Source organism: Eumetopias jubatus, unplaced genomic scaffold, assembly GCF_037043125.1.
Source record: "Eumetopias jubatus isolate StellerSeaLion01/CBP00866 unplaced genomic scaffold, mEumJub1_p1.0 scaffold_5, whole genome shotgun sequence".
NCBI lineage: Eukaryota > Metazoa > Chordata > Mammalia > Carnivora > Otariidae > Eumetopias > Eumetopias jubatus.
The window spans coordinates 123,850,666-123,877,463 of NW_028274811.1; the positions used below are offsets into that span (position 1 = coordinate 123,850,666).

At 38.7% G+C, this 26,798-nt stretch overlaps 1 protein-coding gene, 1 non-coding gene and 1 pseudogene across 2 annotated transcripts in view; 2 read left to right on the forward strand and 1 right to left on the reverse strand.

Moving 5' to 3' along the window:
• LIFR (LIF receptor subunit alpha) overlaps positions 1-26,798 on the forward strand; it is a 103,584-nt gene that overhangs the window by 64,531 nt on the left and 12,255 nt on the right. The window contains exons 5-14 of the mRNA XM_028098115.2: positions 1,376-1,539; positions 7,982-8,156; positions 9,968-10,222; positions 14,472-14,601; positions 15,016-15,185; positions 16,994-17,139; positions 18,312-18,474; positions 20,963-21,033; positions 23,693-23,906; positions 25,469-25,648. Of these exons, the coding sequence (XP_027953916.1) occupies positions 1,376-1,539; positions 7,982-8,156; positions 9,968-10,222; positions 14,472-14,601; positions 15,016-15,185; positions 16,994-17,139; positions 18,312-18,474; positions 20,963-21,033; positions 23,693-23,906; positions 25,469-25,648 (1,668 nt within the window). The remainder of the gene's footprint in view (positions 1-1,375; positions 1,540-7,981; positions 8,157-9,967; positions 10,223-14,471; positions 14,602-15,015; positions 15,186-16,993; positions 17,140-18,311; positions 18,475-20,962; positions 21,034-23,692; positions 23,907-25,468; positions 25,649-26,798) is intronic.
• LOC114204898 (nucleophosmin-like) lies at positions 5,386-6,585 on the reverse strand (annotated as a pseudogene).
• Positions 21,877-22,066, forward strand: LOC114204928 (U2 spliceosomal RNA). The gene has a single exon (XR_003608282.1). It is a non-coding gene; the product is annotated as a U2 spliceosomal RNA (small nuclear RNA).

Consider the following 26,798-nt stretch of genomic DNA (forward strand, 5'->3'; position numbering starts at 1 on the left):
TTGATTTGGCCTCAATGACAACCGATTTCTTTTAGTCTCAGCAGTGCCGGATCTTCTCTGGTTTCCTTCTGCCTCTCAGGATTCTTGCTGGGGTTCTCTGGTTCCTTGAAAGTGTGACTGTCTATTGGTAGTTCTCAACTCTCAAACAAGCTTCGGCTCTTTTGAGTCGTACTTTCAAGTCTGTTTCTTCAGCTACACTCAGTGAGTTCCTCTTGAGTCTGCGTCCATGGTGCTGATGGGCCCCGTTCTCACTCACTGTTGGCAGACCCCTCCACTGACCTTCTGTCCCTCCCCTGACTCTTGGTCATCAATAGCCTGTCTCTCGCATTTCTTCACAATGTCCGTGATTCCTTTTGCCTTTCTAGGCCAGAAACTTGAGGAAATCTTAGATGTTTCCCTTTCTTACTATACTAATCCTTCATTTCTTTGATCCTGTCATTTCTTTGAAATGCCCATCAGAGTTTTTCCTTTTCCATATCCTTCATGCACATGCTGATGTGTCATGATCCGTATCCTTGCTACTCTGGTCAGCCTTTCCCCAGTGGTCTCCCACTTAATCACCTTCTCTCTCTCAGAGCCCTGCACACCACAGCTTACCTAGCCTTTCTGAAGGACTTCCTATCCTGCTGAGTACTTCCCACCTCTGCACAGTACCCTGTTGGCTCCCTCACTCAATGCCTTGGTCATTCCTATGGTCTTGTTGCTGTTTACAGATACCTATACCAGGAATGGCTCATAGCATCCCCAAGTGGGTGACTTCTGCCAGCATCAGAGAAAACAGATGGAAATCTCTATGAGAGCAGGCTTTCCGTATTCCAGCATTTTCTTAGGCCTGACCTATAGTCATACAGAGGCAGCTCCTTTACTTCTCTCTGATGTTGCCTCCTTACAGATTCCAGACTCTTGACACTAGAGTTTTGTAGGAACACAGGGGCTATTTGTATTAGAAGACATATTAGGATTTGATAATAATTTTCTCAGATTTGACGGATGAATCATTGGGAACTGCTTATGCAAATAAATACATATATTCTCTTTTTCAGTAATCACTTTGAGAGTTTACTTTTTTTTTTTTTAAGAGAGAGCGTGCACAAGGCAGGGGGAGGGGTGGAGGGAGACAGAGTCTTAAGAGGGTTCCATGCCCAGTGCAGAGCTGGACAAGGGGCTCCATCTCATGACCCTGAGATCATAACCTGAGCCAAAATCAAGAGTCGGATGCTTAACTGACTGCACCACCCAGGTATCCCGAGAATTTGCTTTTAGTTTTTTATTATTTTTTGATCCGGAAGGAATAGAGTTTAAAATTAGTTGATTAATGGAATTACAATATGAAAAATCATTACTGAGTCATGTCTTTTGTTTTCTTTTTCTCAAGCCTTAATTCCAGACACTCCAGAGATCTTGAATTTGTCGGCTGATTTCTCAACTTCCACATTACACCTAAAGTGGAATGATAGAGGCTCTGTTTTTCCATATCATTTAAATGTCATCTGGGAAATTAAAATTCTACGTAAAGAAAATATGGAAATTGTAAAATTAGTAAGTTTGAACCAAAATAGATTTTTCTTTCCTGTGACATTAAAGAAACCAAGTAATTTTAAAAAGATTTTTAAGGTGGTATCAGTGAACTTTTACATTGTTAAGGAAGTAGATCAGATATCATTAAAAACTATGTGCTATCACTCAAATCACCTATTAAAATAATGTATAACTTAAAATAATGTATTACTTACCAATTCTAGTAAATTTAGGAAATTAAAGGAGGAATAATCCATGATTCCACCACTTGACCACAATAAATGTTATTTTTGTGTTTCCAGCTTTTTTTATGTGCATGTTTTCACATAAATGAAATAAATATATACGTATAATTTACTATTATTTTTACTTTCGTCATACTATAAACATAAAAACATTTTGAAACATATTTAGTCATAGTAATTGTAGAGAAATTTTGTATAGGCCTCTAAGTTTGAATTTATCTGAATCTGAAATAACGTTCTTACTTTTAATAGGACATGTTTTTTCTCTTATTTTTTTAAAAATTTTGTTGCTGAATGGATTCCCTATGATCTGTCTTTAGTTTCCTCTTAATCTAAAGGAGAATGGGGAATAGTTGTGAAATGTTTTGACAGCGGGTATGCGGGAATTCCCTCTTTTGTCCTTTTACTCTTTTCCCTCTCATTGGATTTGAAATATGCTTAGTTAGAGATTTAAGAATTAGAAGGCTATCTCATGATTTTACAGTTATTTGCCTAAGTACATAGATAAGCCAGATTGTAAAGATAAAAAATAGGATGAACCTGTATTTCATAGTTGTTGTCTCGGTTTTCCTTTCTGACACTGTGTATTACATTCCTAAATGAGTGGCAGCCGTAACTGTAGCTGGCGTGCGCGTGCGCGCAGTGCTTCCATTGCTGACAGTATTCTAAAAGCTCCGTATATGGTCGTTCCATGCATCCTCACCACAGACCTGCGAGGGGGGCACTGTCAGCATCATTCCCATTTTATAGATGAAGCTACAGAGACACAGGAAGACATGAAGTGGTGGAGCCAGGACTCTGTGCTCTTTCTTAACCACTGCAGTTTCTGTTACAAAATAGATGTATTTGTTTTTGTATAAGATGCCTTCCCTTCCTTTGCACCTGTGCAAATTGAAGGTACACTTCAAGACCTGAGTCAAATCTTACCCCTTATTTTAAAGCCCATCCTAATTTCCTCAGCCTAAAATGCCGTCTTTCTTCTTGAATTTTAATGGCAGTTCTTTCCTGTCAATCTAATTTGGAGTTAGCTTTGATACTGCTCTACCACAGTTGTCTTAAAACTTTTGCTTATCTAAAATTGTACTGTGTAGCTCTTTATGATGGCCTGACGTTTTGTGCTGGGTGGGTTACCACTTAGTGGCTTTGGGTAACTTCCCAAAACCTCCTTTTTCTCATTTGTGAAGTGGTGTCAAGTATTTACTTTAGTAAATGATACCAATATCTATAAAGCTGCTAAATACAACTACTAGTTGTCATTACTTCTTTGGGGCCTACCTAAGGGATGCTAGAATAAGAGGGTTACTCTTGGAAGTGTAAGTGAAATCAAGCATAAAGAAATGGAAATACTATTTTTAAGGTGCTGTGACTCATTGGCACAAGATGCATCACAAGATGGCAGTGGCAAAGTAGTACTTTTGGGGATCTGATCTTTGAAGAAAAATCTTTATATGGGGAAATAGAACACGAGGCCAGAAAAATAGAGATAGAACAAAGGAATTTTTAAAAAGTGAAACATGAGAGGGCAAGTAATGCAGGTCTGTAGTAAAATGTGACCTTTCTGTTTGTAATTATATGTTATTAATATCATTATTTAAGGCAGAGTTGCTTATGAACTGTCACTTTGCTATTATTTTGTGATTGTGTAATAAGAATAGAATAATAATCAGTTAGAACTTGACGGTTTCTGCCCATGGCCTCACATATGGGTGTGGAAGTTGCGCACTGCGGGGACCAGGATAGGAGTGACACCTGGGAGCTCTGCAGCACCCTCGGCCCCTCCCATTTTGCTCTTCGTGTAAACAACAAGTTTCAGTTCTTTTAGCTGATTCTTTTATTAATTATTTCCATTGTCCAGATAGCATGCTTATGTTGCTCTTCCTTAATTTTTCTTTTCAGTTTTGAGCAGCATTTTATTGTAACAGTGGGAGATGAGAATTTAGTCCTCTCATCTCCTGGCCTGGGCGCACACACTTGCATGCTGGCGTGCTTGCTCTCTCTCTCTCTCTCTCACATTTCCCATCTTTTTCCTGTATTGTTGTATCATTCTGTGATAATGTTTGGTAGACTGGCATTCATTGTTTGTGTTATAGTTATATAAACACTATCCACAACTAAACCAAGTAGCATATACTATTATTTTCCTTTTTGGGGGACACAGCTTCTTGTATTTTTAGTGCTATTTTTGTGCCCCATTAATTCAATCCTAAATTCTCTCCATGTTGTATGAATCTTGTGTTGAATTGTTCAAACACACTAGTATTTTATCAGCTAAATGTGAATAGCTCTCTCTGAGGCCTTCTGGCTTACCTCTCAGCCCTGCTTACATAGGGTTCACGTAGGTATAGTGTTGGTAGAGCAAGAGTGTGGTAAATAGCTGAGGACTCTTTGTGGCCAGAGGTTTCTCAGGAGCTCTGGCTGTCTCCACTCCTACCAGCCAACGCTAGGTTTGAAGAGATTAATACCTATGTATACCCGTAAGCCATTTAGGACAAATCTCTGTGTTTTCTTGGCACATTTCTTAGGAAGCTGTGGACCAGGGGGTCTCCATCATCATCTAGGGGATTCCTTTTACCTTTTTCTTGTGATGGATCCTCTTTTTCCTGAATTCTTCCTCTTAATTCCTCATTTTGGTGGAAGCATATGTTCTAGTAGGTATTTGCTATTTATTATAAATATTCTCTGCTACCTATAATGGTAGCTTGCAGATATACTTTTTTTTTTAATTTAAATTGGTTGCTAACAAAGTTTAAAAGACTGTCAGTTCCAAATATTGAGAATATGCAGAACAATTGGAACTTTCACACACTTCTGATGGGAGTGTAAAATGCTACCTGATGAATTTATTAAGATGTGACATTTCTAAAAAATGTCTATTTTGCACTCATTCATGATTGCTACTTTAGCTGGGTATAGAATTGTAGGTTGGGGAATTTTCTCAAGATTTGGAAGACATTGTTCCATCTGCTTCTTCTTGTGGGTCTGTCTTCCTTTGTTGTACTAGACAGTCATTGGGCCCCTTTCAGTCTGAAAACACATGTCTGTCAACTTGGGAAATTTTCTTATTTCATGTCTTATGTTTCTGATTTCTTCATATCTGTTCTCTCCTTTTTTTATTTTTTTCCTTACAGAAATTCTTCAGAAATTGGACCTTCTCGACTGGTCCTCTAATGTTCTTAATTGTTCCTACTTTCCATCTGTAATTTTATTTTGCTCTGTTTCCTGAACAGTTTTTTTTAAACTTGATCTTGCATTCCTGCTATTGAATTTCTATTAATAGATTTTTTTTTTAAATGTGCAAGAGATCCCTTTTGTCCTGTTTGTTTTATGGATGCAATATCTTTATCTCTGAGGATATCAGTTATTTAATTTTTTTTCTTTCTGTATAGTCTGTTTCTTCGAGTTGCTTTTTTCTTTGTTTTGATCTTTGACTCTCATATTAGAACTTTTTCTCCAATTTCTGGTCATCTTCATTGCTGCTCACATTTAAGTGAGTGACTTTTAATTTTTTTTTTTTTTTTTTTAATCTAATCGGAACTTTTGTTTGCCGTCCAGGGACTTTTGACTGGGGCTTCATTATAGGTGATTAGGATGGGCTATCTAGTTGACACAATCTTTTTTTTTTTTTTTTACTTTATTAAAATACTGAGTTTATTTCACATGTGTATTTTTGTCTCCCCACCATTTCCATTTGTCTGACCACCACTACTACTATGTCCTATCATAACATTCCATACATACTTAAAACCAAGCAAAGGGTGGAGTTCCATCTTTAAAAACTAAACAGGCACTTTGGACAACACATTCTTGGCAATGGAACCTGGACAACATTTATCAGACACGGTAGGGAAAGTTCTCACTCTGCATTATAAAAAGGACAACCAGATATCAACTGTTACAGAAATGAAATAAGACGGAAAATTTTAACAAACTGTTTAAACTATTTTCTTAAAGAGACTTCCTCCACTGCCAGAGATCTTGAATAGCCTCTTGGTCAGTCATCCGGAAGCAATTCTTCACATAATTGATGAACTTGGCTTCCACTTTGGGAAGAGAACCACCTTTTTCTATACTTGCTTGCATTTTTGCTTTAATGTCTTCTACAGAACTAGGTTCTTTCGGTGTTTTGGGCATCTCTTCCTGTTTTTTGAAAGAGTCTTGACCTTTTGTTCTTGGTTTTGATGGTTTTGAGTCTTTTCCATTCTGGTTTTTGTGCATTTTTGGCTGGAGTATCTCATATAGATTCCTTTACTGGAGGCTTTTCTTCAGCTTCCTCATCATCAGAATCATCATCATCATTGTCGTCGTCGTCATCTTCATCATCACCTATATCAGCAGCAGTTTTTACTTTCTCTGCGGAACCTTGCTGCCGCTTCAGGGGCAGAACGCTTTCCAGATATACTAAGGAGGTTCACGTCCTCTTCCTCTTCATCTTCTGACTCTGCATCTTCCTCCACAGCTCCTCAGTGCTGTCCACTAATATGCACAGGCCCTGAACCACGTTTCAACCATAAGACCACAAGTGGTGTTATTTCAAAGCCCCCAAGAGAAACCGTTGGCTGTACAGACATTTTCAAAGTTGCCAGTGTGACTTGAATTGGACTGCTTTAATTCATTGCCTCTGCTTCAAGAACGTGCAATTCATTCTTTGCACCAGCTCCTAAACTGACCGTTCTTAAAGATAACTGGTGCTCATTTTCACCATTATCCACCTTAAAGTGATAATCCTTGTCAGGCTTTAGTTCACAACCAAAACGATAGTTCTGGGGCCTCAGGGGGCTCATGTCCATGTCCATCGAATCTTCCATGGGGTGGTGGCACGCACTTAGGTGGGAGAGAAGGTGGACAGAGATAAACGACTACTGTTCCACAGAACACCTGCACAGGATGGAATCACACCAGGCTAGTTGACAAAATCTTAATACTATTTTTTTAGATTTTTAGCTTGACCTGTTCATATGCCCCAGAAAAGTTGATTTAGGTTCCTACCTGGTAAGTAGCAACTCTGCCATCAGTATCCTGAGGGCTGAGTAGGAGAAGAAGGCAGGGGCACCCCAGCCTTCATAGTGCATAGGTTAGCAATCCCCTTGTTTTGGGTACAGTATTTCCCATTCTCTGCTCTTTCTGAGATTCTTCATTCCAGAGGTAGCGTTTTACTTTTCCAGATCATAAATCTCCATTCTGCCAAGATGAAGAAGGGTAGTCTTTTGGTAGCACAGAATGTGGGAGGGAAATTTGGGTACCTAAAATCTCTTCAAACAACTTTCAAGCAGTCTTCTGTTCTGCGCCTCACCTTCACTGCATTTCTAGGGGAGCCTGGTACAGCCCCTTCCTGAGCCCTTTGGCATTTCCATGATAGAAGTCAGGTGGTTTCTGCCTTTTCCATTGGAGGCTTAAGATTCAGCTTTCTCAGGTCTTCTGAGTCCATTACTGTTGTCCATCAGCTCTCCAGTATCCAGAATTTCATTGGTGTTGTTTCTTCTGTTTTTTGCCTTTGTGCATCTATGCCTTAGGAAAAAAAAAATCTGTACTTTCGTTTTAGAAAGATTTCAGAAGATAAGAGAAAAGGAAATACAGTTATTTAATCTGTTGTCTTTAACTGGAGCTCCCAAGGTTTCTTTTAGTAGATCTTTGATATTTTATTGAAATCCTTCCCATTTTTCACAGTTGAGATTAATATTTTACTATAAGCTGCATATAAAAACAAATCTGATCTGAAACAGTTATTTTGTTGAGATGCTGTTCCTTTCTTTGCCTTTAACTCTTGGAAGTACAAACCCATTAATTTTTTTTCTTGATGAAAAATGGAGATCATTTTTGGCAATGGTACATTTGTCTGTGAACTGTATTGAATGTTTGGAATATTAACATCATGTATAATCATGCAGTGGAGCCTAAAACTGAAGAAGTAAACAAGTGCACTGGTCGTGATGAGCACCGGGTGTTGTATGGAATTGTTGAGTCATTATATTGTACACCTGAAGCTAATATTACACTGTGTGTTAACTGTGCTGGAATTTTAAAAAAAGAAGTAAACATAAATGAATCATCATTATTGTTCCTGTAACTCTCCTATTATGCCTTATAGAAAACCAAGATGGTTGTACAAAAGGGCAAGCCTTTAACTTAGTGGTGATTGTCTACATTTTATTGTGTTTTTTAAGGAAGCAGAACATATCACTACCTAGAAATCTTATTTTGTGTTTGTGTTCATTTTTTAGGTGACCCACAACACAACTGTGAATGGTAAAGATACAGTTCATCACTGGAGTTGGACCTCAGACATGCCCTTGGAGTGCGCCACTCATTCTGTGGGAATTAGATGTTATGTTGATGATCCTCATTTCTCTGGTCACAAAGAGTGGAGTGACTGGAGCCCACTGAAGAACGTTTCTTGTAAGCTTACATTTAAAAAGCTTTCGTTTCTCGAATTAGATTAGTCTTGCGTAAGGGTAAGGTTTAGTGTAAGCTTTCAGTTCTCCAAATGCCATTTGGCTTCATGCAGGTCACCTGGGGATCTTCCAAGTCTCTGTCCCAGAACATTTTGATTTAAAAACTCTGAGATAGGATTCAGGAATCTGTTTTTAAAGATCTTCTGAAGGCATTAGATAAACATCCAGGTTTGCAGATCACTGGTAGGCATTGAAGAACATTTAAAAATTTTATGTAGATGTTATTGAGATCAAGTCTATATTTAAAAAAAAAAAATGGCTCCTAGTTTCTTGCCCACAGAGCAGATCCCTATGAGCTGCAGAGAACATGGGGATCTGTAAGTATACCCAAATCCCAAATCATCTGTACGTTGAATGAAACTCATATGCAGGTAGAATGTTGGCAGTGTAAGAGAGGCCTGAAAAATTGTTGACAGTGTAATGAAGTCCTTCAGAAGGCTGGTTATCATTGTAGATTATCCACTCTAGTGCCCACATGGAGAAATGGGTCAGAGGAAGGAAGGACTAGAAGCACGTCGATAAGTAAGGGGGATCTTACTGCCATTGAACAAAAGACAGTGAAGGCGTAAAGTAGGGCATGTGGGTCTGGAAAGGAAAAGGGGCAAAAGGTATGAAAACACTGAAGAGACAGAATTAAAATTAGTGACTGTGCATTTGTTAACCAAGAAATAGAGCCAAAGGTGACTATTAGTTTGGACAGCTGAGTAGCTGGTGATGCTTTCCGCTGAAGCAGGAAATACATGAATGACTTAGGTGGGAAAGATAAATTCATTTTTTAATATGTTGAGCTTGAGGTACTTAGGAAGTTTCTGGGTAGGGATGTCTCAGGCAGTCGAAAATACAAGTCTGGCATCCAACGGATTACTAGGAGCTGGAGATAAATATTTGAGAGTCATCAACATACATGGGATGTGAAATTGTTTAAATCTAGAGGTTGCTGTACTCGGGGAAAGAGAAATGGGGACCAGGGACACATGTCTTACAAGCTGGTATGTCTAAGGGTAGGATGGAAGAAAAAGAGCCAGCAGAGTGGAAGACAGTAGCCAGAGGGTTCAGAGTAGAACCCAAGAGAGAAGGGAGTTTTGAGAAGCTAGAGTTTAGGTGACATATCGGATGCTGTGGATGTTGAAGGCAAGGGTTACTGAGAAGTGGTCATTGGACTGAACAAATAGATCAGCGAGCCATTTTAGTAGAATGGTCAGGGTAGAAGCCAGATTGTGGTAGATTAGAGACTAAGTAGATAGAAAGGAAACTAGAGATAATTAAAAAGATTGGACGTTTAGGAAAATAAAAGCAAAGGTGTGGTTTTAACCTGCAGAGAGTTGAGGTTAAGGAAAAAGTGCTCTTTAGGATGTGGAATACTTAAACATATATTCAGGCTGATGGAAAGTAAGAAGTCTGTCCTAAATACATAGAAATCATTTCAAAGGACTGGAATTATTTAATGAGTGACATTTTCTTGGTATGGATTTTTCACATATGGATATAAACCCATTTAGTTTGAACCTTCAGACTTCTTAGACATTAACCTGTGACCTTGGGCATTGGCCTGAAATCCCCTCCGCTCCCCCATTATCAGCCATAAGTAGATAAAATATACGTGGTTTTTATTTATTTCTTGTATATGTCCTGCTCCTTTGAAGGTCCTTTGGGCCGCCATTATTAGAAAACACTTTATAGTATGTTTTATATACCCTGGGCTATTTTATGGTAAAAGACTTCTAAGGTATTTGTAATTCCTTTTGTTCTCTCTAGGGTCACCTGATTCTCAGACTAAGGTTTTTCCTCAAGACAAAGTGATACTTGTAGGCTCAGATATAACATTTTGTTGTGTGACTCAAGAAAAAGTGTTATCAGCGCAGATTGGCCAAACAAATTGTCCCCTTATCCATCTTGATGGGGAAAATGTGGCAATCAAGATCCATAATATTTCTGTTTCTGCAAATAGCGGAACAAATGTGGTTTTCACAACGGAAGATAACATATTTGGGACAGTTATTTTCGCAGGATGTAAGTATATAATATTAAAGAGTTCCTATTGATCTGTTTTAGGCCTCTTTAAAAGCTTTAATGCTATTTCCAGGGACATGGACAGTTCTATTTTTTTTTAATATGAAGACACCAGAATTTTTGCTTGTTTTAAGATGAGTTCTAAGCTCGTTTTCTGTATGTTTGTATTTATATAACTTGTAGCTTTTGTAGTAAGATTTGAAACATCCAGCTGCTTAGTTTTAAATTAAGTTAACAGTTTTGCTGAGTCAAGGGTAGTTTGTATATAACATTTCTTAATACTACATTGTTTAGGAATTATTTCATATACAGTTGACTCTTGAACAAAGTAGGTTTCAATTGCATGGGTCTGCTTATACATGGATTTTTTTTTAAGTATTTATTTATTTTAGAGAGAGAATGGGTGTACAAGAGGTGGGGGAGGGACAGAGGGGGAGAATCTTCAAGCAGACTTCCTGCTGAGCGTGGAGCCTGACATGGGTCTCGATCTCACCACCCATGAGATCATGACCTGAGCCGAAACCAAGAGTCAGATGCTTAACTGAGCCACCCAGGCACCCCTACATGGATTTTTTTCAATAACTACAATACTATAAATGCATTTCCTCTTATGATTTTCTTAACATTTTCTGTAGCTCACTTTATTGTAAGAATATAACACATTATAACATACAAAATAATATGTGTTAGTTGTCTATGTTATAGGTAAGGCTTCCAGTCAATAGTAAACTAGTAGTTAAATTTTGGGGGAGTCAAAAGCTATATGTAGATTTTTTTTAAGTTTGTTTTAGTAATCTCTACACCCAACGTGGGCCTCAGACTCACGACCCTGAGGTCAGGAGTTGCATGCTCTTCTAACTGAGCTAACCAGGTGCCCTGTATGTAGATTTCTGACTGCATGCGAGGTCAGTGCCCCCTGACCCCTGTGTTCGAGGGCTTACTCACAGTCAATTTTCCACCTAAAACACACCTCTTAAAATTTTAAAACATCCCACCTAATATAAACATACATGTCTTTTTAAAATTAAAGTTTAAAAACATACCTTTTAAAACAACCCCCAATTAAAGAAACGGTAATGAATTTTCCACAAAATTCTTTCGACGGCATAACAGGTGCTTCTCTAGCTTTCAAAGTAGTATATCTGAGAAGAAGAGGGTTGCTGGAGGACAGGCTCTGGAAGGGTCCCTCTCTCGCTGTGTCCTCTCTGTAACATATGCCTCATAGTACAGGGGCTTCTTTATTAACATTTTCATTCCCACAGTTCTAAAATTCCATGACATTTCCGAAAGTTGTTGTGAGGGACTGCCCTGTTTATGTAGCTTGTGTTGAATGTCCACAGGGACTTTGTGTTTGGAGTGTTTCTGTCCCCTCTCCTGTGGTAACTGGCATGTGGTGCACGGATGGCTTTGCCCCCAGCAGCGCTGCTTCCCTTCCTCCCTAGCATTCGGAATCAGAGGCTGAGTTTGGTCTAAAGGGTCTCATGATCAAAGGGTGTGGAATGTACTGAGTGGGTTTTGTGATTTTTCTTTGGATCGTGGTGATTTTTCTTACCCTTTTCTGGATTCTCAGCGGTGCTCTAGACCAGCAGCTCTCCACCTCTCTTTTCCTTCCAGTGAAATTTAGGCTGAGTTATGTTGCATCGCTCATATATTCCCAAGGGAATAACCGGGGTTAGATGCACTTCTCAGTTTGATGGCTGTAACTTTTGGAATTCAAGTGAGAGAGAGATTATGTTCAAATTTAAACTTTAGAAAATTTCTTTCCTAATGGAATTTTAGGGAAGGACTTGCAACATTCCTCACAAATGACTATGGAGTATAAGTTAAAAACCAGTGGTATATGGAGTGAGGCTACCCTATGATAAGTGATACCAAAAAGTGAGATATCCACTTGAAAGTATGAAAGAGAAAAATTAAAAATCAGAAGATGAGACTATTCATCAGGTTTTTATTGTTTCCAATAGTGTTCTACTCTTTTTTTTTTTTTTTTGACAGAGACACAGAGAGAGAGGGAACACAAGCAGTGGGAATGGGAGAGGGAGAAGCAGGCAACCTGCAGAGCAGGGAGCCCGATGCGGGACTCGATCCCAGGACCCTGGGATCATGACCTGAGCTGGAGGCAGACACTTAACGACTGAGCCACCCAGGTGCCCCATTGTTCTACTCTTCTATACATAATAGTAGAACAAGCCTATTTAATTCATAATTTCACCTTCATTTATAGCATTTGGGGTTGAACTATTCAATTTTTGTTAACTCAGAAGCAGCGATAGAATTTCCCTTCAGAGGGATTTCTTTAGGAACTTAACAGGAAGGGCAGTTTGTGGTGTGAGTTAGGGATTAAGATTCATTATTTTCTTTCCTTTATGGATATCCTGTTAACCCACCATATATTGAAAAGACACAATGAAAACCTGCCAGGATTTTGATTTGAGTTACATTAGATTTATTAATTTAGGAGACCACTTTAGGAGAACTTTCATTCTCACTATACTGAGTTATCCAAACCAGGAACATGTATATATTTTCATTTAGTTAGGTCTTCTTTGATTTATTATAGTGATAGGAGGTCTTATATATCTTTTTGTAAATTTATTCCTAAGAGTTTGATGTTTGGTGCTAGTAAAAGTGTCTTTTCCTCTTCAGTTTATTATTGTAATTGCAAATACATTTATTATCCAACAGATAGGATATTTACCAATATTTTTCAGTGTTTATGCATGAGCTAATTTAGTTATAAGCAAAATATTTTATAAACACTATGCATTCAGTTATTTTCATAGATAGTGCCACTTCATTAAAAATTGACTTAAGTATTAATCTTTCATCATACTCACGAATTTTAAAATACTACATTGTGACATAGAATTAGAGTGTGTAAATATTTTATGTCACATGTCAAATTTCATACTTTCTCATTTGAAAATATTTTCATAAAAATGGCTTTGTTTTTTAAATTGCATTTTCTGTTTGCTGGTAATACAGTTGATTTATACCTAGTTTTTATCCAGCTTCAGCTGATTGAGAAGATAGTACATTACCTTTCAAATTTTGCCTTCTCCTATTTTTTCTCCCTCCATCTTTGCTTCCGCTTCTTTCTAATTTGCTTCTGTTATTTGGATTTTAACTATTTCACCTTAACATTAATCTGCCAAATACTAAAATAATCGGCATTTTAAGTATACCCAAAAATTTGGTATGTCATTTTAATAAAATGGCTGAAAGTTTAGCCTTAGATTTAAAACAATTTTCAAAACAAATATATCAGTGTTATCTGCTTATGCAGTTGTTAGATTTTAAAAACTCATGACTCCTCTTAATATTACCTAAAATACCATTGACGGACATTATTCTGCTTCAGGAGAGTATGTGAAATTCTCTATGTCCTTCTAAGTCTCTAAAACAGTCTAAGAACTGTCTTTAAAGATTAGCTCTTAAAAAATAAAATTATTTTACAGAATTTGCAACAAGTACGTAATTGTTTTTTAAAAACTTGTGAAAGATAATTTGGTAGATAAGGTAAATATGACAGAGAACACCAGTTTCTGTGTATGCTTGATTAAACATGAGTACAGAGGTAATCAATTTCTATAATTAGTGTCCAACTGCAGAATTTTGCATTATTACTTTAAAGGTCTAAGACACACAGAAAACCCCCATTTTTCTTTTTTCTAGTTTTGCCCCTGCAAAACCAGAGGGAGTGTTCCAATAAAGAACAAAAACAGAAGAGCAGTAGTCACTTTGAACATAGGAAGATGCAGAATTTTACCAAGAGATACTTTGTAAATAATAATCATTGTAACTTATTTAAGAACTCTGAAACTTGTAATATGACCGGTGCTGACCTTTAATCTGAGTTGGTACTTCTTTTCAAATCACAGTATTTACATGATAGATAATACTTTCAACCTGTAGATTTTTCTGATTTGTTGGGTACAGCTTCCTTTGAAAGATTTGATAGGATTTAAGGGGGGAAAAATGTCTTCAGGTTGCTGTTGGGAAGTTTCCAAATGAGCTAGTAGTCATTCTGCAGTATATTTTAGTCCATCATTTCTAACATAATATGAACTCCAGAAAAACAAGCTACAGAAAGCATGGCAATTCCTGCATTGTTCAAAAGGTAAAATGTAAACAATACACTATTTCATTTCTAAAGGAAATTGTACAAAATATAGTTAACATTATGAAACGTGTTTTCAGGGAAAATATATGTAACCCATAGGATGTAACTACATTTTTTTCCTATTAGATCCACCTGATATTCCTCAAAAACTGAACTGTGAGACCTATGATTTAAAAGAGATTGTCTGTACTTGGAGTCCAGGAAGACCAACTGCATTGGTGGGCCCACGCAATACAAGTTATACTTTATTTGAAAGGTAAAAGTCACCAGGGAAAGATGTCAGAGAGCGAGGAGCACACTGGAGGGTATTAAATGACATAGGGAAATGCGATATCTCATTTGTTATGAGTAAGATATAAAACCTAATATGCTGTATAAAATTGGTTATACCATAAATACTGCAGATGACATGCACACAGACTAGATTCATATGCTTTTTCTAAAAATCCTAGAAGAACCCTCAAATATGAACAGAGACTGTTTCTAGGTTTCTGGCCGATTATTTTCATCTATTTTCTGAATCATATACATTTTCTTTGCCAAGTACATAGTGCATCTAGAATTAGAAATAAAAACTTTTAAAAAAGATTATTAGAAATTTACCCATTCATTTTTTTCCTGAATGAAGTATTTATCTCTTAATATTTCTTATTGCTCTCTTAATTCACAGTTTTTCAGGGAAATATGTTAGGTTTAAAAGAGTTGAAGCACCAACAAACGAAAGCTATCAGTTACTCTTTCAAATGCGTCCAAATCAAGAAATATATAATTTTACTTTGAATGCTCGCAATCCTCTGGGTCGATCAGAATCAACTATTTTAGTTAACATAACTGAAAAAGGTAAGCTGCTGCATAAACCAGTGTCTTAAAAATAATTTTAGAAGTGGTAAAATGTTTTGAAATTAATGAAAAGTGCTTCTAGGGCTTCCTTTTTATAATTTTCTTTAGAGTTACTTAATATTTTATGTTTTATTTAAAAATCCTTAAAATGTATAATTTCAAATTTCACCATTTTATTGAATTCAGATAAAAATTTGTATGAGTCATTTACATAGAAACTTTAAGTGGCTTTATCTAATAGTTTTTGATTCTTGAAAAATTTTTTGCCCAATTTTTAAAAGCTTTTTTTTTTCAATCTTTTTATTTTAAAATAATTATAGACTCACAAGTGGTTGCAAAAATAATAAAGCCCCGTGACCTCACCCGGCTTTCTCTGCTTGTGACGTCTTACTAACTACAGTACAATTTCCAGATGAGGCAATCGACCCTGATACAATACCGCAAACTAGACCAGTGAACTGGTCTACAGTGAACTGGTCTACAACAGACCTTGCTCAGTTTTCGCAAGTTTCTGTGTGCGTTTGGAGGTGTGTGTGCGTGGATGTGCTTCTGTGCGGTTGGATCCATGTACAGATTCACGGAACCACCAACACAGTCAAGCTACAGTACTGGTCTGTCTCCACGAAGAGACTTCCGCTTGGTGCCCCGTTAGCAAACCTCCCCACACCTCTCCGCTACGTACCCCCTACCCCATGCTCCTGCATCCCTGTCCCCAGGCAACATCTACTCAGTTCTTCCTCTCTGTGTTTTGTCATTTTGAAGTGTTGTATAAATGGAATCCTACAATACCTAGCCTTTTTCACTAAGGGTAATGTCCTTGAGATCCATCCAAGTTGCTGTGTTTATCAGTAAGTGGTTTGTTCCTTCTTATTGCTGATGATTCTGGGACTTTTACCGGCCCTATTAATATGTAGTTCAAAATAGAAATAAAATATGGTCCATCTTCTTAGCATTCATTCCCATGGCATTCCACTGTAGTCCAGAGGCCTTCTCTTAGAGCCTCACGGTCAGTGGAGAAAGGCTTAAACCAAATGCATTATAATAGACACTAGCAAGTGCTTAGCAACTGATCTTGTTGCCCTATTTGTAGATGTAAGTACACTTCTATTAATTATTCCTTCTCATCATTTTTGTTTCCTGGTTTTTCCTAAGGTCAGAACAGTTACATTTTGTACCTGAGTGGTAGTGTTTGTGTGTATTTGTCTGCCCTCGGCCTTTCAACCTTATTTTCACATGATTCCTTCTTCCCACTCACCTGGGCCTATGTGCTATCACCAGCATCGTGTGTAGTTTGTTTCACTGTTGTACTGTTCTTGCCAAGACCCAATCAGAAATGCTCTTTTGCATCAGTTTCGCCAATTTTAGTCAGATTCTTCCTTCAAAGCTCATCTTAAGTTCCATCTTCACTCGAAGACTTTCCCTCCCACACTTGTATCTCAATTCCTGTAGCCACTAAGAGCTGTACCACACATTTCCAACTTAGCATATATACTCTTGTTCATTGTCTCTCTTTTTTTTGTCACTCTCCAAATAAATTAGGGGTTCCTTAAAGGTAGAGATTATGATCCTACTACCTTTTAGTATTCCTGATGCCAGTCAAAGAACCTTGAGTGTGGTTGGTCTGTTGGCACGATACCAGCAGTAAAAGTGAGGTTTGTGTATGCCACAGGTACTAAGTGGAATATTGTTGATCGGTACTAATGGTGCCTCTCTTGTTTCTTGTTTTTTTTTGGGGGGGGGGGGTTTAATTGTCATTTATTGTATTCTAAAGTAGCTTTTAAAGTAATCTTTACAAATTATATTTATAGTCTATCCTCGAATTCCTACTTCAATCAAAGTGAAGGATATTAATTCAACTGCTGTTACACTTTCCTGGCATTTACCAGGCAACTTTGCAAAGATTAAACTTTTATGTCAAATTGAAATTAACACAACTAACTCAGTCCAAGAATTGGTGAGTAAGATTTTTCTATAAACTTCCTTTGAGGTTACTTTGGATAAAATAGTTTTCAAAACGAATTAAGGAAATTTATACGCAGAAGCTCTCAGATGATTTATTATAGAAATTTACTAAGAACTAAGACGTTATATATCAATGTAATGACAGCATTATATTTAGCACTTGAAAACAGTTATAATCCTGGGTATTATAGAACATGAGTTTGACTTTTACTACTTAGAATGTTTCCAGGTCTAGTATAGTACCTGTCACATGGCTGGTGCTCAACAAATTTGTACATGAATTAATAGTTTTTGCTATAACCTTTAGCATCAGTTAATGGACTGATAAGCACCAGAGAGAAGATGTGATTTCTAAAACTGCCAAGTACAGCAATAGGAGCAAGTTCTAAGTCAGAATGTGGTCGTTATAAGTCAGAACATGACTTTTTAATACATTTCAGATACTTAATCTTATAATTTGTGGTAAGTCCAAAATAAAAGATATTGTAGTGAAAATACTCATTTGGAAACTTACTGATGATTGCTAGAAAATCAGTCAAATGCCAGAATATAACCCGAAAAACTCCTTTATAATTTGTAACTGGGAGCTCAGAGGATTTCCTGAGGCATGCAGATCCTCAGATTTGTTTAAATTATTTCATTTTAATTTTACATAATTTAAATAAGAATTTGTTGAATATTCTGCATGTTTAGCACCATACTAGAGGTTCTAAGTGCCCTGTTAAAAAAATAGATAAGATGATGCCTGCCTCAGAGAAGCTTCCAAATGTAGCTGACTAATGTACTTAATCCTCAAAGTCATCTTAGATTACTAAAGTATATTAAGGCTTGTTGTATTACCATTAGCCATTGACCAATGAACAATATTATATCATCCTTTTCTGCATAATTTAATTGATCATTATTACTTAGACCCAGTATTTGAATTAAAATGATAACTAAATATATTACTACAGGGTGTAATTTCACAGATTTTATACTTATGTAAAAATTAAAATGTTTTGGTGGATGAAGTGTCTTTAGTCTTACAAAGGTAAACTCACATGGACATTTAGTCAATTTATGTTATAAATTTGGGTGGCTTATCAAAATGTGTGTGTATGTGTATATATATGTGGATTCTTACATGACATTACATATACATATTGATTTGCTTTCTAATAGCGGAATGTCACAATCAAAGGAGTAGAAAATTCAAGTTATCTTGTAGCTGTGGACAAGTTAAATCCATATACTATATATACTTTTCGGATTCGCTGTTCTACTGAAACTTTCTGGAAATGGAGCAAATGGAGCAATGAAAAAAAATATTTAACCACAGAAGCCAGTAAGTTCAGTCAATGGTTTATAGCTGATTATTACTATGGATCTTGACATTTTACAACTTATTTTTAAAGAAAATGTCACCGAAGTGAGTAAAAGGAGAAAGCTTGAATTGCATAATTGTGTAATATCTCCTAGTAAAATATCATCCAGACATCTTAAATCGTGGCTCTAAGGTTTGTGCTCCTACGGGCAGCCGCTTGGCCTGTGTTGTGGGGAAGACCAGGCCTATCTGCAGGATGTTTGCAGCTGTGTCCTAAGATGATGCAGAGGAAACAAACTCGAAACTGTGATGAGATTATGGGTGATTTCTCTGACACTTTCCTCCTTTCCTAGAATTTTGGTAACCTATTTAGATGACTTTACTGAAGACAATTATTAATAAAGAGAATTGGTTGGAATTTTTATTTGTGACCTAGGCTTGAGAAATGGTTGGGGCCAGAGATCTTGAACTTAGTTTCTGCAGTACACGGAGGTCAAAATAGGTACAAAATTAGGTAACTGGTTTTCTGAGTATGATAATTTCCAAAGATGGAATGAGATTCTATCCTTGAATAATCAGATGTCAGCTTTAAAATTAAAAAGCAAAAAAACTTAGAAATAGGTATAATTTTCAGGAGTCATTCAACAAAAGATAGCAAAAGCTTTATTTGCACTAGATAATATAGGGAATATAAAACTTCTTCCAGGGGTGCCTGGGTGGCTCAGTTGGTTAAGCATCTAACTCTTGATTTCAGTTCAGGTCATGATCTCGGTGTCCTGGGATCAAGCCCCACTTTGGGCTCCACACTCAGTGGGCAGTCTGCTTGAGGATTTTCTCTCTCCCTTTTCTTTTGCCCCTTCCCCAGCTTGTATGCATTCTCCACCCCCCCCCAAATAAACGAATCTTCTTAAAAAAACTTCTTCCAAAAAATTAATGAACAAAACAGAAAATGATAGATGTTAATCCAGATTTTTGCCTCTCCACATGAAGGAAGGTTAGAGAGATGAGAGAAGTCTTTGTGATATATGTAAAAAAACTATTTGGATCATCAAAACTGAATGCTGTGCATGAGTCCAGTGTATTTAGTTATCCGTTGCTACCTGACAAATTACCCTAAAATTCAGTGGCTTAAAACAGTAAACATGTTATCTCACAGTGAGTATAGGTCAGAAATCGAGAAGCAGCCTAGCTGAGTAGCTCTGGCTTGTAGTCTCTCATGAGGCCACAGTGTGGACATAGATGGGGGCTGCAGGCTTGCCCAGGGCTAGAGAATCTGTTTTCAAGATGGCTCACACAGTGGCTGTTCCTCACCATGCAGGTCTCTCCACAGTGCTGCAGAGTATCCTCATAACATGGCAGCTAGCGGCAGCCTCCACAATGCCTTTTATGACCTTACCTCAGAAGGGAGCCACCATCGTATCTGTCATACCCTGTTGGTCACACAGGCCAGTGCTGTCATGGTGTGGGAGGGGGCCACACACAGGCAGGCTTACCAGGAGGTGTGACCAGTATTGATCCTTTGGAGACTGGCTACCACAGGAGCTTTTGCCTTCAGTTGATGAGCTGCTGTTGTCAAGAGAAAATATTTTATTTATACCTTACTGAGATTATAGCATTAATTCACTTAACAAATATTTACTGAGGGACGCCTGGGTGGCTCAGTCGGTTGAGCGGCTGACTCTTGGTTTTAGCTCAGGTCATGATCTCATGGGTCATAGTTTGAGCCCCATGTTGGGCTCTGCACTCAGCAGGGAGTCTGCTTGAAGGTTCTCTCCCTTTCCCCCACCCCATTCACGTGCATGCTCTCTCAAATAAATAAATCTTAAAAAAAAAAAAAAAAAAATACTGGGCACCCACTATGTGTCAGGAACTGTGGTAGTCACCAGGGATATAGCACTGAATAAAACAGTCTCTGCCCATGGAGTTTATAGGATAGAGGATTAGAAATAAAGTTTTAGAAATAGTTTGCTGGGTAATACCACAGAGAAAAATAAAGCCTAGAAAGGGGACTCGGGAAAGAAGGTGACAGGAGGAGGGGTTGCAATTTTAAATAGGGTAGCTAGAAAAGACCTCACTAGTAAAGTCAAATTAGAGCTGAGATACGGAGGAGAGGAGATGATCCCGGGGAGGAGAGTGTCTGCACTCAGGGAAGAGCAGTCACGGAAAGCACAGGAAGCCTGAGGCAGGTGGTCCAACGCGTCTGAGGAGACCCTGGAAGCCTGTGCTTGGCCCTAGCCGACTTGAGCAAGGGGAGGTAGGAGGTAGGAGGATGTGAGATGGTGTAGCATCCCTTAGTCCATTCTAAGGGGCCTCTTGTTTTGTGGGCGTTGAGAGCTCAGCTTTTTCATTGTTTCATTTCTGAGTGGAAGCCACTGAACTTCTTCACATTTTTATGGAGAATTCCAAAAACCTAGGGAAAAATCTCAAGCACCACTGTCTCAATTATTGATATTATCAGCTGACATACAATACACATCTCCAAATGCTAACTTTGAAATCTCTTTCCTAGTTCCTTCAAAGGGACCAGATACGTGGAGAGAGTGGAGTTCTGATGGAAAAAATTTAATAATCTATTGGAAGGTAAATACCTGATTTTTTCCTGAATATTTACATAACGATATTGGGCTAAACTACTTAACTTACGAATGGTACTTGAGTGATTCAGAAACGCGGGTTTCCGAGACTGGCTCTTCACAGTCCTGCTGCGAATCTAACCTGGCTCCTCCCAACCCCCCGGACTCCTCATCACGCCCCATTCACCACAGTCAGTTTGGTGAGGATCTTCTCTGACAGCTCTGAGCGTTCTTCAGTTTGATTTCATGAAGCCTATAAAGGACCTCAGGATTTCATGAATTCCATCTCTCTCACTCAAGCCGGAAACATAGCAAGAAGCTACAAGTTAGAATCTCTGTTGTGTTGATGCTGTATGCTTTTTACTCCAGTGAATAGGAAACTTTTTACGTATCTCATATGTAATTTGTTTTCCCTTAGTTGTATTATTATATGCCACTTAAAAAGGTTTTCATGGTTTTGTACAATTTTTAGATATAAACTGCATTATGGTTTCACTAGTTTTTCTCTACTAGTTTGTCTAGCAGACATGTTTGTTGCTCTAATTTTTATCTGATTTGCAAACATCAAAAACAAACATTTGTTTTCTACATCAGATTTTGTAAGAGCAGTCATAATTGGATTCCTTTAAGTAGTGAATTTTGTTGTTGATAGTAAAACATTTTTACAAAAATTTGACAGCAGTACAGCTTTGAGTAAAGTCTTTGTGCAAATTCATTGTGAGTTCCGTTGCTTTGTGATGGTCTGTATATGGCTGTGTACCCCTCTTAATCTTGATTAGAAAATCCACTGGCTACTCACATTGTTAGATTTCATAATGATGTAGTAACAATTATACAGCCACTTCAGTGTGTCACTTCCCAGCCTTTCGGCTAAGATCAAGTGTAGTATCTGTTCTTAACGGTTTAAGAGCTGTTACGTCCTCTCTCCGAAGACAATATATCACATGGGTTTTTGGAATTAGGAGAAAGAATAGGAGCTCACTCCGCCCACTCCACACATCAGCCTGGTGTTGCAGGACCATTACTTCAGTGTAGAGAAAGTTTGGGATGTTGTTCAAACTAGATGAATGCCTAACCAAAGATTAAAAAAACTGAAGTGATTGTAACTTCAGAGACTAGGTTGATGGTTCTGCCACTTGCCAAGGAGGAGCATGTTTGGGTGGAAAATGAAGTTGTTTGGGGTTGACTTTTTCAAAATGTATTCTAAAAATATGTGCCACAGGGATATCCAGGTAGAGTCTAATAGGTGGTGGTTTGGTGTGAGGCTCTGGAGTTCAGGGGAGAAGTCAGAACTAAAGACATAGCTTTGAGTAGCATGTAAGTGGGATCACTCAGGGAGAGCATGCAGGGTGGAAAGAGGCCAAGGATGGACCCCTAGGTCTAGGTGATAGCAGCGTATAAAGGACCAGCAAAGGAACAGGATCCAGCAGAGGAGAGTGGGAAGGTTAGAGGACAGGAAGACCAGAAAAAAATGGTAAAGCAGAAGCCAAGGGTGGGGATTCTGTGAAGGAGTGAGCGGTCAGCAGCATCAAATGAAGCCCATGAGCCTTAGGATGATAATGGGTCCAATAGACCAGGCCATCAGAGAGTCAATGTTCTGGAGCAGTGTTTTCAGCAGAGTATTAATATCAAGGTCAGTCTGGATCAGAGGGTCCCATGCATTGTTGTATAAATTGGAGCAGTAGTCTTGAAAAGCAGTTCAGCTCCACAAATAAAAAGGTTTGAATGTTTCCTTATATCCAGTAAGTCTACTTTGGAAATCCACATTAAAGAATTAATCCTAACTATGAAAAAGAAAGAAGTGGCATGAAAAGGTCCACCAAAGTATTATTTTAGTATTGTGAAAAGTTGGAAACAACTTAAATTTCATTTATTTAAGGAATATTCAAGTAAACTAGTAAAAATACTACATAAAATATAAAGCCATTAAAGTGTATGTATTATGAACAAGTATATTATAGAAAGGTGAAAAAAAGATAGAATTGTATGATTAAAACAATGTTAATAAAAAAATCTACGTCTTAGAAAAACAACTTGAAGAAAATATCAAAATGTAAGACTATTTAAGAATGGGAATATGGGAGCATTTTACAGTTTTTTTTTTTTAAACTTTTGTATAGTTTCCAAATTTTCTGGTAATGGGCATGTACTATTTTGAGAAAATAATAAATATTTTTTAAAAACTATGATGCCATAATTTTTTTTTAAGTTTTATTTATTTAAGTATTCTCTACCAGCATGGGGCTCAGACTCAAGACCCTGAGATCACGAGTCGCATGCTGCACTGGCTGAGCCAGCCAGCCAGCCACCCTGATGCCATAATTTTTTGTGTTTTGTTTGATAGAGCAGTCATTCCTGTTACTTTTTTTGTTTTGCTTCTGAAAAATGGGAGGCTAAAGACTGGTTTGCATTTTCTTAATTTTTAAATTTCTCTGTGCTCTTATTGCTTAGGGTAAGTATAGTTTTTCTTCAGCATCACTTCCCTGATCGGTCCTGGCCTCAGTGCCTCTTAAATCAGTGTTTGACACCGTTCACAACTCCCTCGATTCTGCTGTTAACCTTGTCATGATTGAGGCGGTGCCTGGTTTAGACTTGATGGTCTTGCCTCATCACACGGCCGGTTTTGGCAGGTTTCTTGACAGAATTTATTTTTCTGTTTCTCATAGCCTTTACCCATTAATGAAGCGAATGGGAAAATACTTTCCTATAATGTATCATGTTCACTCGATGAGGAGACACAGTCCCTTTCTGAGATCCCTGATCCTCAACACAAGGCAGAACTACAACTTGATAAGAATGACTACATCATCAGTGTGGTGGCAAAAAATTCTGTTGGCTCATCGCCACCTTCTAAAATAGCTAGTATGGAAATTCCAAACGGTGAGTACTTAAGATAATGTATATAAGAACAGGAAATTAAAGTGAAACATTTTAAGGGGTGTTCGCTTGCTCTTACAAGGTCAGCTCTCTTCTCATATCCCCTGCTGCTGCTGATCCATAAAGAGGAACAAGCCGATTAATGTCCAGAATTCATTGAGAGCAGTTATTCATCCTTAGGGATGACTCCAGACTCTGCGCTGATGGATAAAATAAGTGTACCCAGTTACTTTAGTGCATAGTGTTGGAGAGTTGTGGTGGTGGATATTACTCTTAGTAAGAAATGTTTCAGCCATTTATTTAAGGACCATTTTCATATATTTCTCCTAAGACCACGGGAGCTGATGCTTTATCAGCTGGGCTGTTCTACAAATGTTAGGCAGGAAAAAAAAATACGTATTTCTAATGGCAGCTTTTCGACAAGACATTCTTTATTAATAGGAATCCTTTATTGATCAAAAATTCTTTTTGAAGTCTAAATTAGATCTTCAATATAAGCTTTAAAAAGTCACCGTGGTGCAATTTTAAAATTAGTGCCTTTCTTTAAATGTTATGTATTACCAGTAATCCATAATATTTAATCCATAGCCACTTCTGCCTTCTTTCTCAGGTCATTCCTCTTCCAGGTCATTCCCTGCCCCCCCCCCGCCATTTTGCTGTCCTGTCCCAAAATGGGGGCGCCTGCCTATGACCACCCACTCCTAAAAGAAGAAAAGTTGGTGGGTCTGGTTAGGGTCCTCCAAGTATCTTTTCAACTCTTTTTTAAGATTTTATTTATTTATTTGAGCGAGAGAGTGAGAGAGAGCACAGCGGGGAAGGGTGGGGCAGAGGGAGAGGGAGAAGCAGGTTCCCCGCTGAGCAAGGAGCCCAACACGGGGCTCCATCCCAGGACCTGGAATGGGACCCGAGCCGAAGGCAGATGCCTAACCGACTGAGCCACCCAGGCAACCCTGGTCCCACAGCTTTTGATCCCGCTGCATGTCAGCCGATTCTCCATTCCTCAGCCTGTCTCCAGGAGCCCCTTCAGCCTACCCATAGGCTTGAGAGGAAGAGAAGGGCTGGTCCATCCACTTGCTCACCACTCGTTAGCGTGCTCCTACTCTGTAGGTCTGGCCCCGGGGTTGGGTTTGCAGGCACAGGCCCCTGCCCGCTCTCACAGAGCTCACATCCGTAGTGGGCGATGAGAAGAGAGATTGGGACTGGCCGCTCATGCTCTGCACCTGCCTGCCCCCTGTGCTGCTACCCTCTCTACTGCCCGCACGCCCTCAGCCCCGTCCGTCCTGGCCCTGACCTGTACACCCCAGCCTACTGCGTCACCACCTGTCCGAGGTGCCCTTGCATTACTTTTTCCAGCTTCTGAGTTTATCTGTACATCCAGGTAATTACCTTTTTATAGGAAAAATAACAGCAACACTTCTAAACTTTGCTAGAGGTTTATCTAGTTTGAGCACTCTTTTAAAATTTCTGTCCAATGAAGTAGTTTTTCTAACTCCTGCCCATTTTCATGAGATTTACTTCTGTTATTGTTTTTAATACAAGTAACTTGTACTTCTTTCTTGTTGAAGATGATCTCAAAGTAGAGCAGGCTGTCGGAATGGGAAATGGAATTCTCCTCACTTGGAATTACGATCCCAATATGACCTGTGACTATGTTATTAAATGGTGTAACTCATCTCGGTCTGAACCCTGCCTTATGGACTGGAAAAAAGTCCCTTCAAACAGCACTGAAACTGTAATAGCATCTGGTAAGATGAACTCACAGTTGCCTCTCAGAAGGCCTCTCTGCCAACAGAAAGCTGTTACAAAATATTTTTAAAAGAGCAATACATGGTGTGACTGGGTATAATGAGTGATCATTTCCCCCTTAACCACTGGAGTGGGTGTGAATTGGTTTGACCTTTCTGGAAGGTGCTTCGTAGCAGTATGTGTGTCAGAGGGTTTGTATCTTTTTAATCTAGTAATTACTTGTCTAGGAATTTATTCTAAGAAATAATCAGAGAGCAACAAAGGATTGCATCTAAGAAGGTTCACCGTAGTGTTATTTATAATCACAAAAATTGGAAACCCAAATAGCAACTAGGAAAATGAGTAAATTACAGTGTATCTATAAAGTGGAATATTAAGTAGCACCACAGATTGAGACAAAGCAATGGAGAAATGCTCCTGAAGAAAGAAGACCATGAAGCCCTAAGCAGTGTGGTCTCACCCCTCGTCCTTGGCCTCTGTTGCCCAAGCGCAGGTTACTGGGCAGAGCCGAGAACAAAGGCCTTGCTCCCATCACCACTGATGTCGGACAAGGGGCATCCGTGTGGCAGGGGGCACAGTATGTGGTGGGGCGGGGGGAACGGTGCCCAGTGCCTGACTGTTGACAAGCCAGGAGTCCTGTAAGGTAAGCTGCTTTTGCTAGGAGCAGCCTAAAGTTCAGCCATGAAGAGTATGTAGTAACTTGCAGGCTAATGCCGCCTGGTCCTTGGATATTACAGCTCTGTTTCCACCATCATTGTTCCTTCTGAGTAGCTGATGAGTGTTTCGTGCCTCTACCCTTGGGAATTCTGGAACCTGCCGCCTTGGTGGTGATGCTCCTCAGGGTCCTTCCTCTGTCCTGGTTCTCCCTCACGTCGGGGTGAAGCTCAGGAGAGCAAGCAGCTGCTGATACTTCTCTCCCAGGAGCCAGTGCCACCCATTTATTTCACCATCAAATGGTGAAGATAAGTCCCATCCAGTAGATTACTCCACGTGGGTTTAGATTATTTGCCAGTTCTACTTGAAATACTTGGTGGTCCCTTTATCCTTTCTTAGAGCCTGCCTCCCTTATCAGGGTGCCTGGCACACCCCACCCTCCTCTCCTGCACCTCCCCTTTGCACTCGCCCCACCTGTAGCTGCCTAAGCCTTAT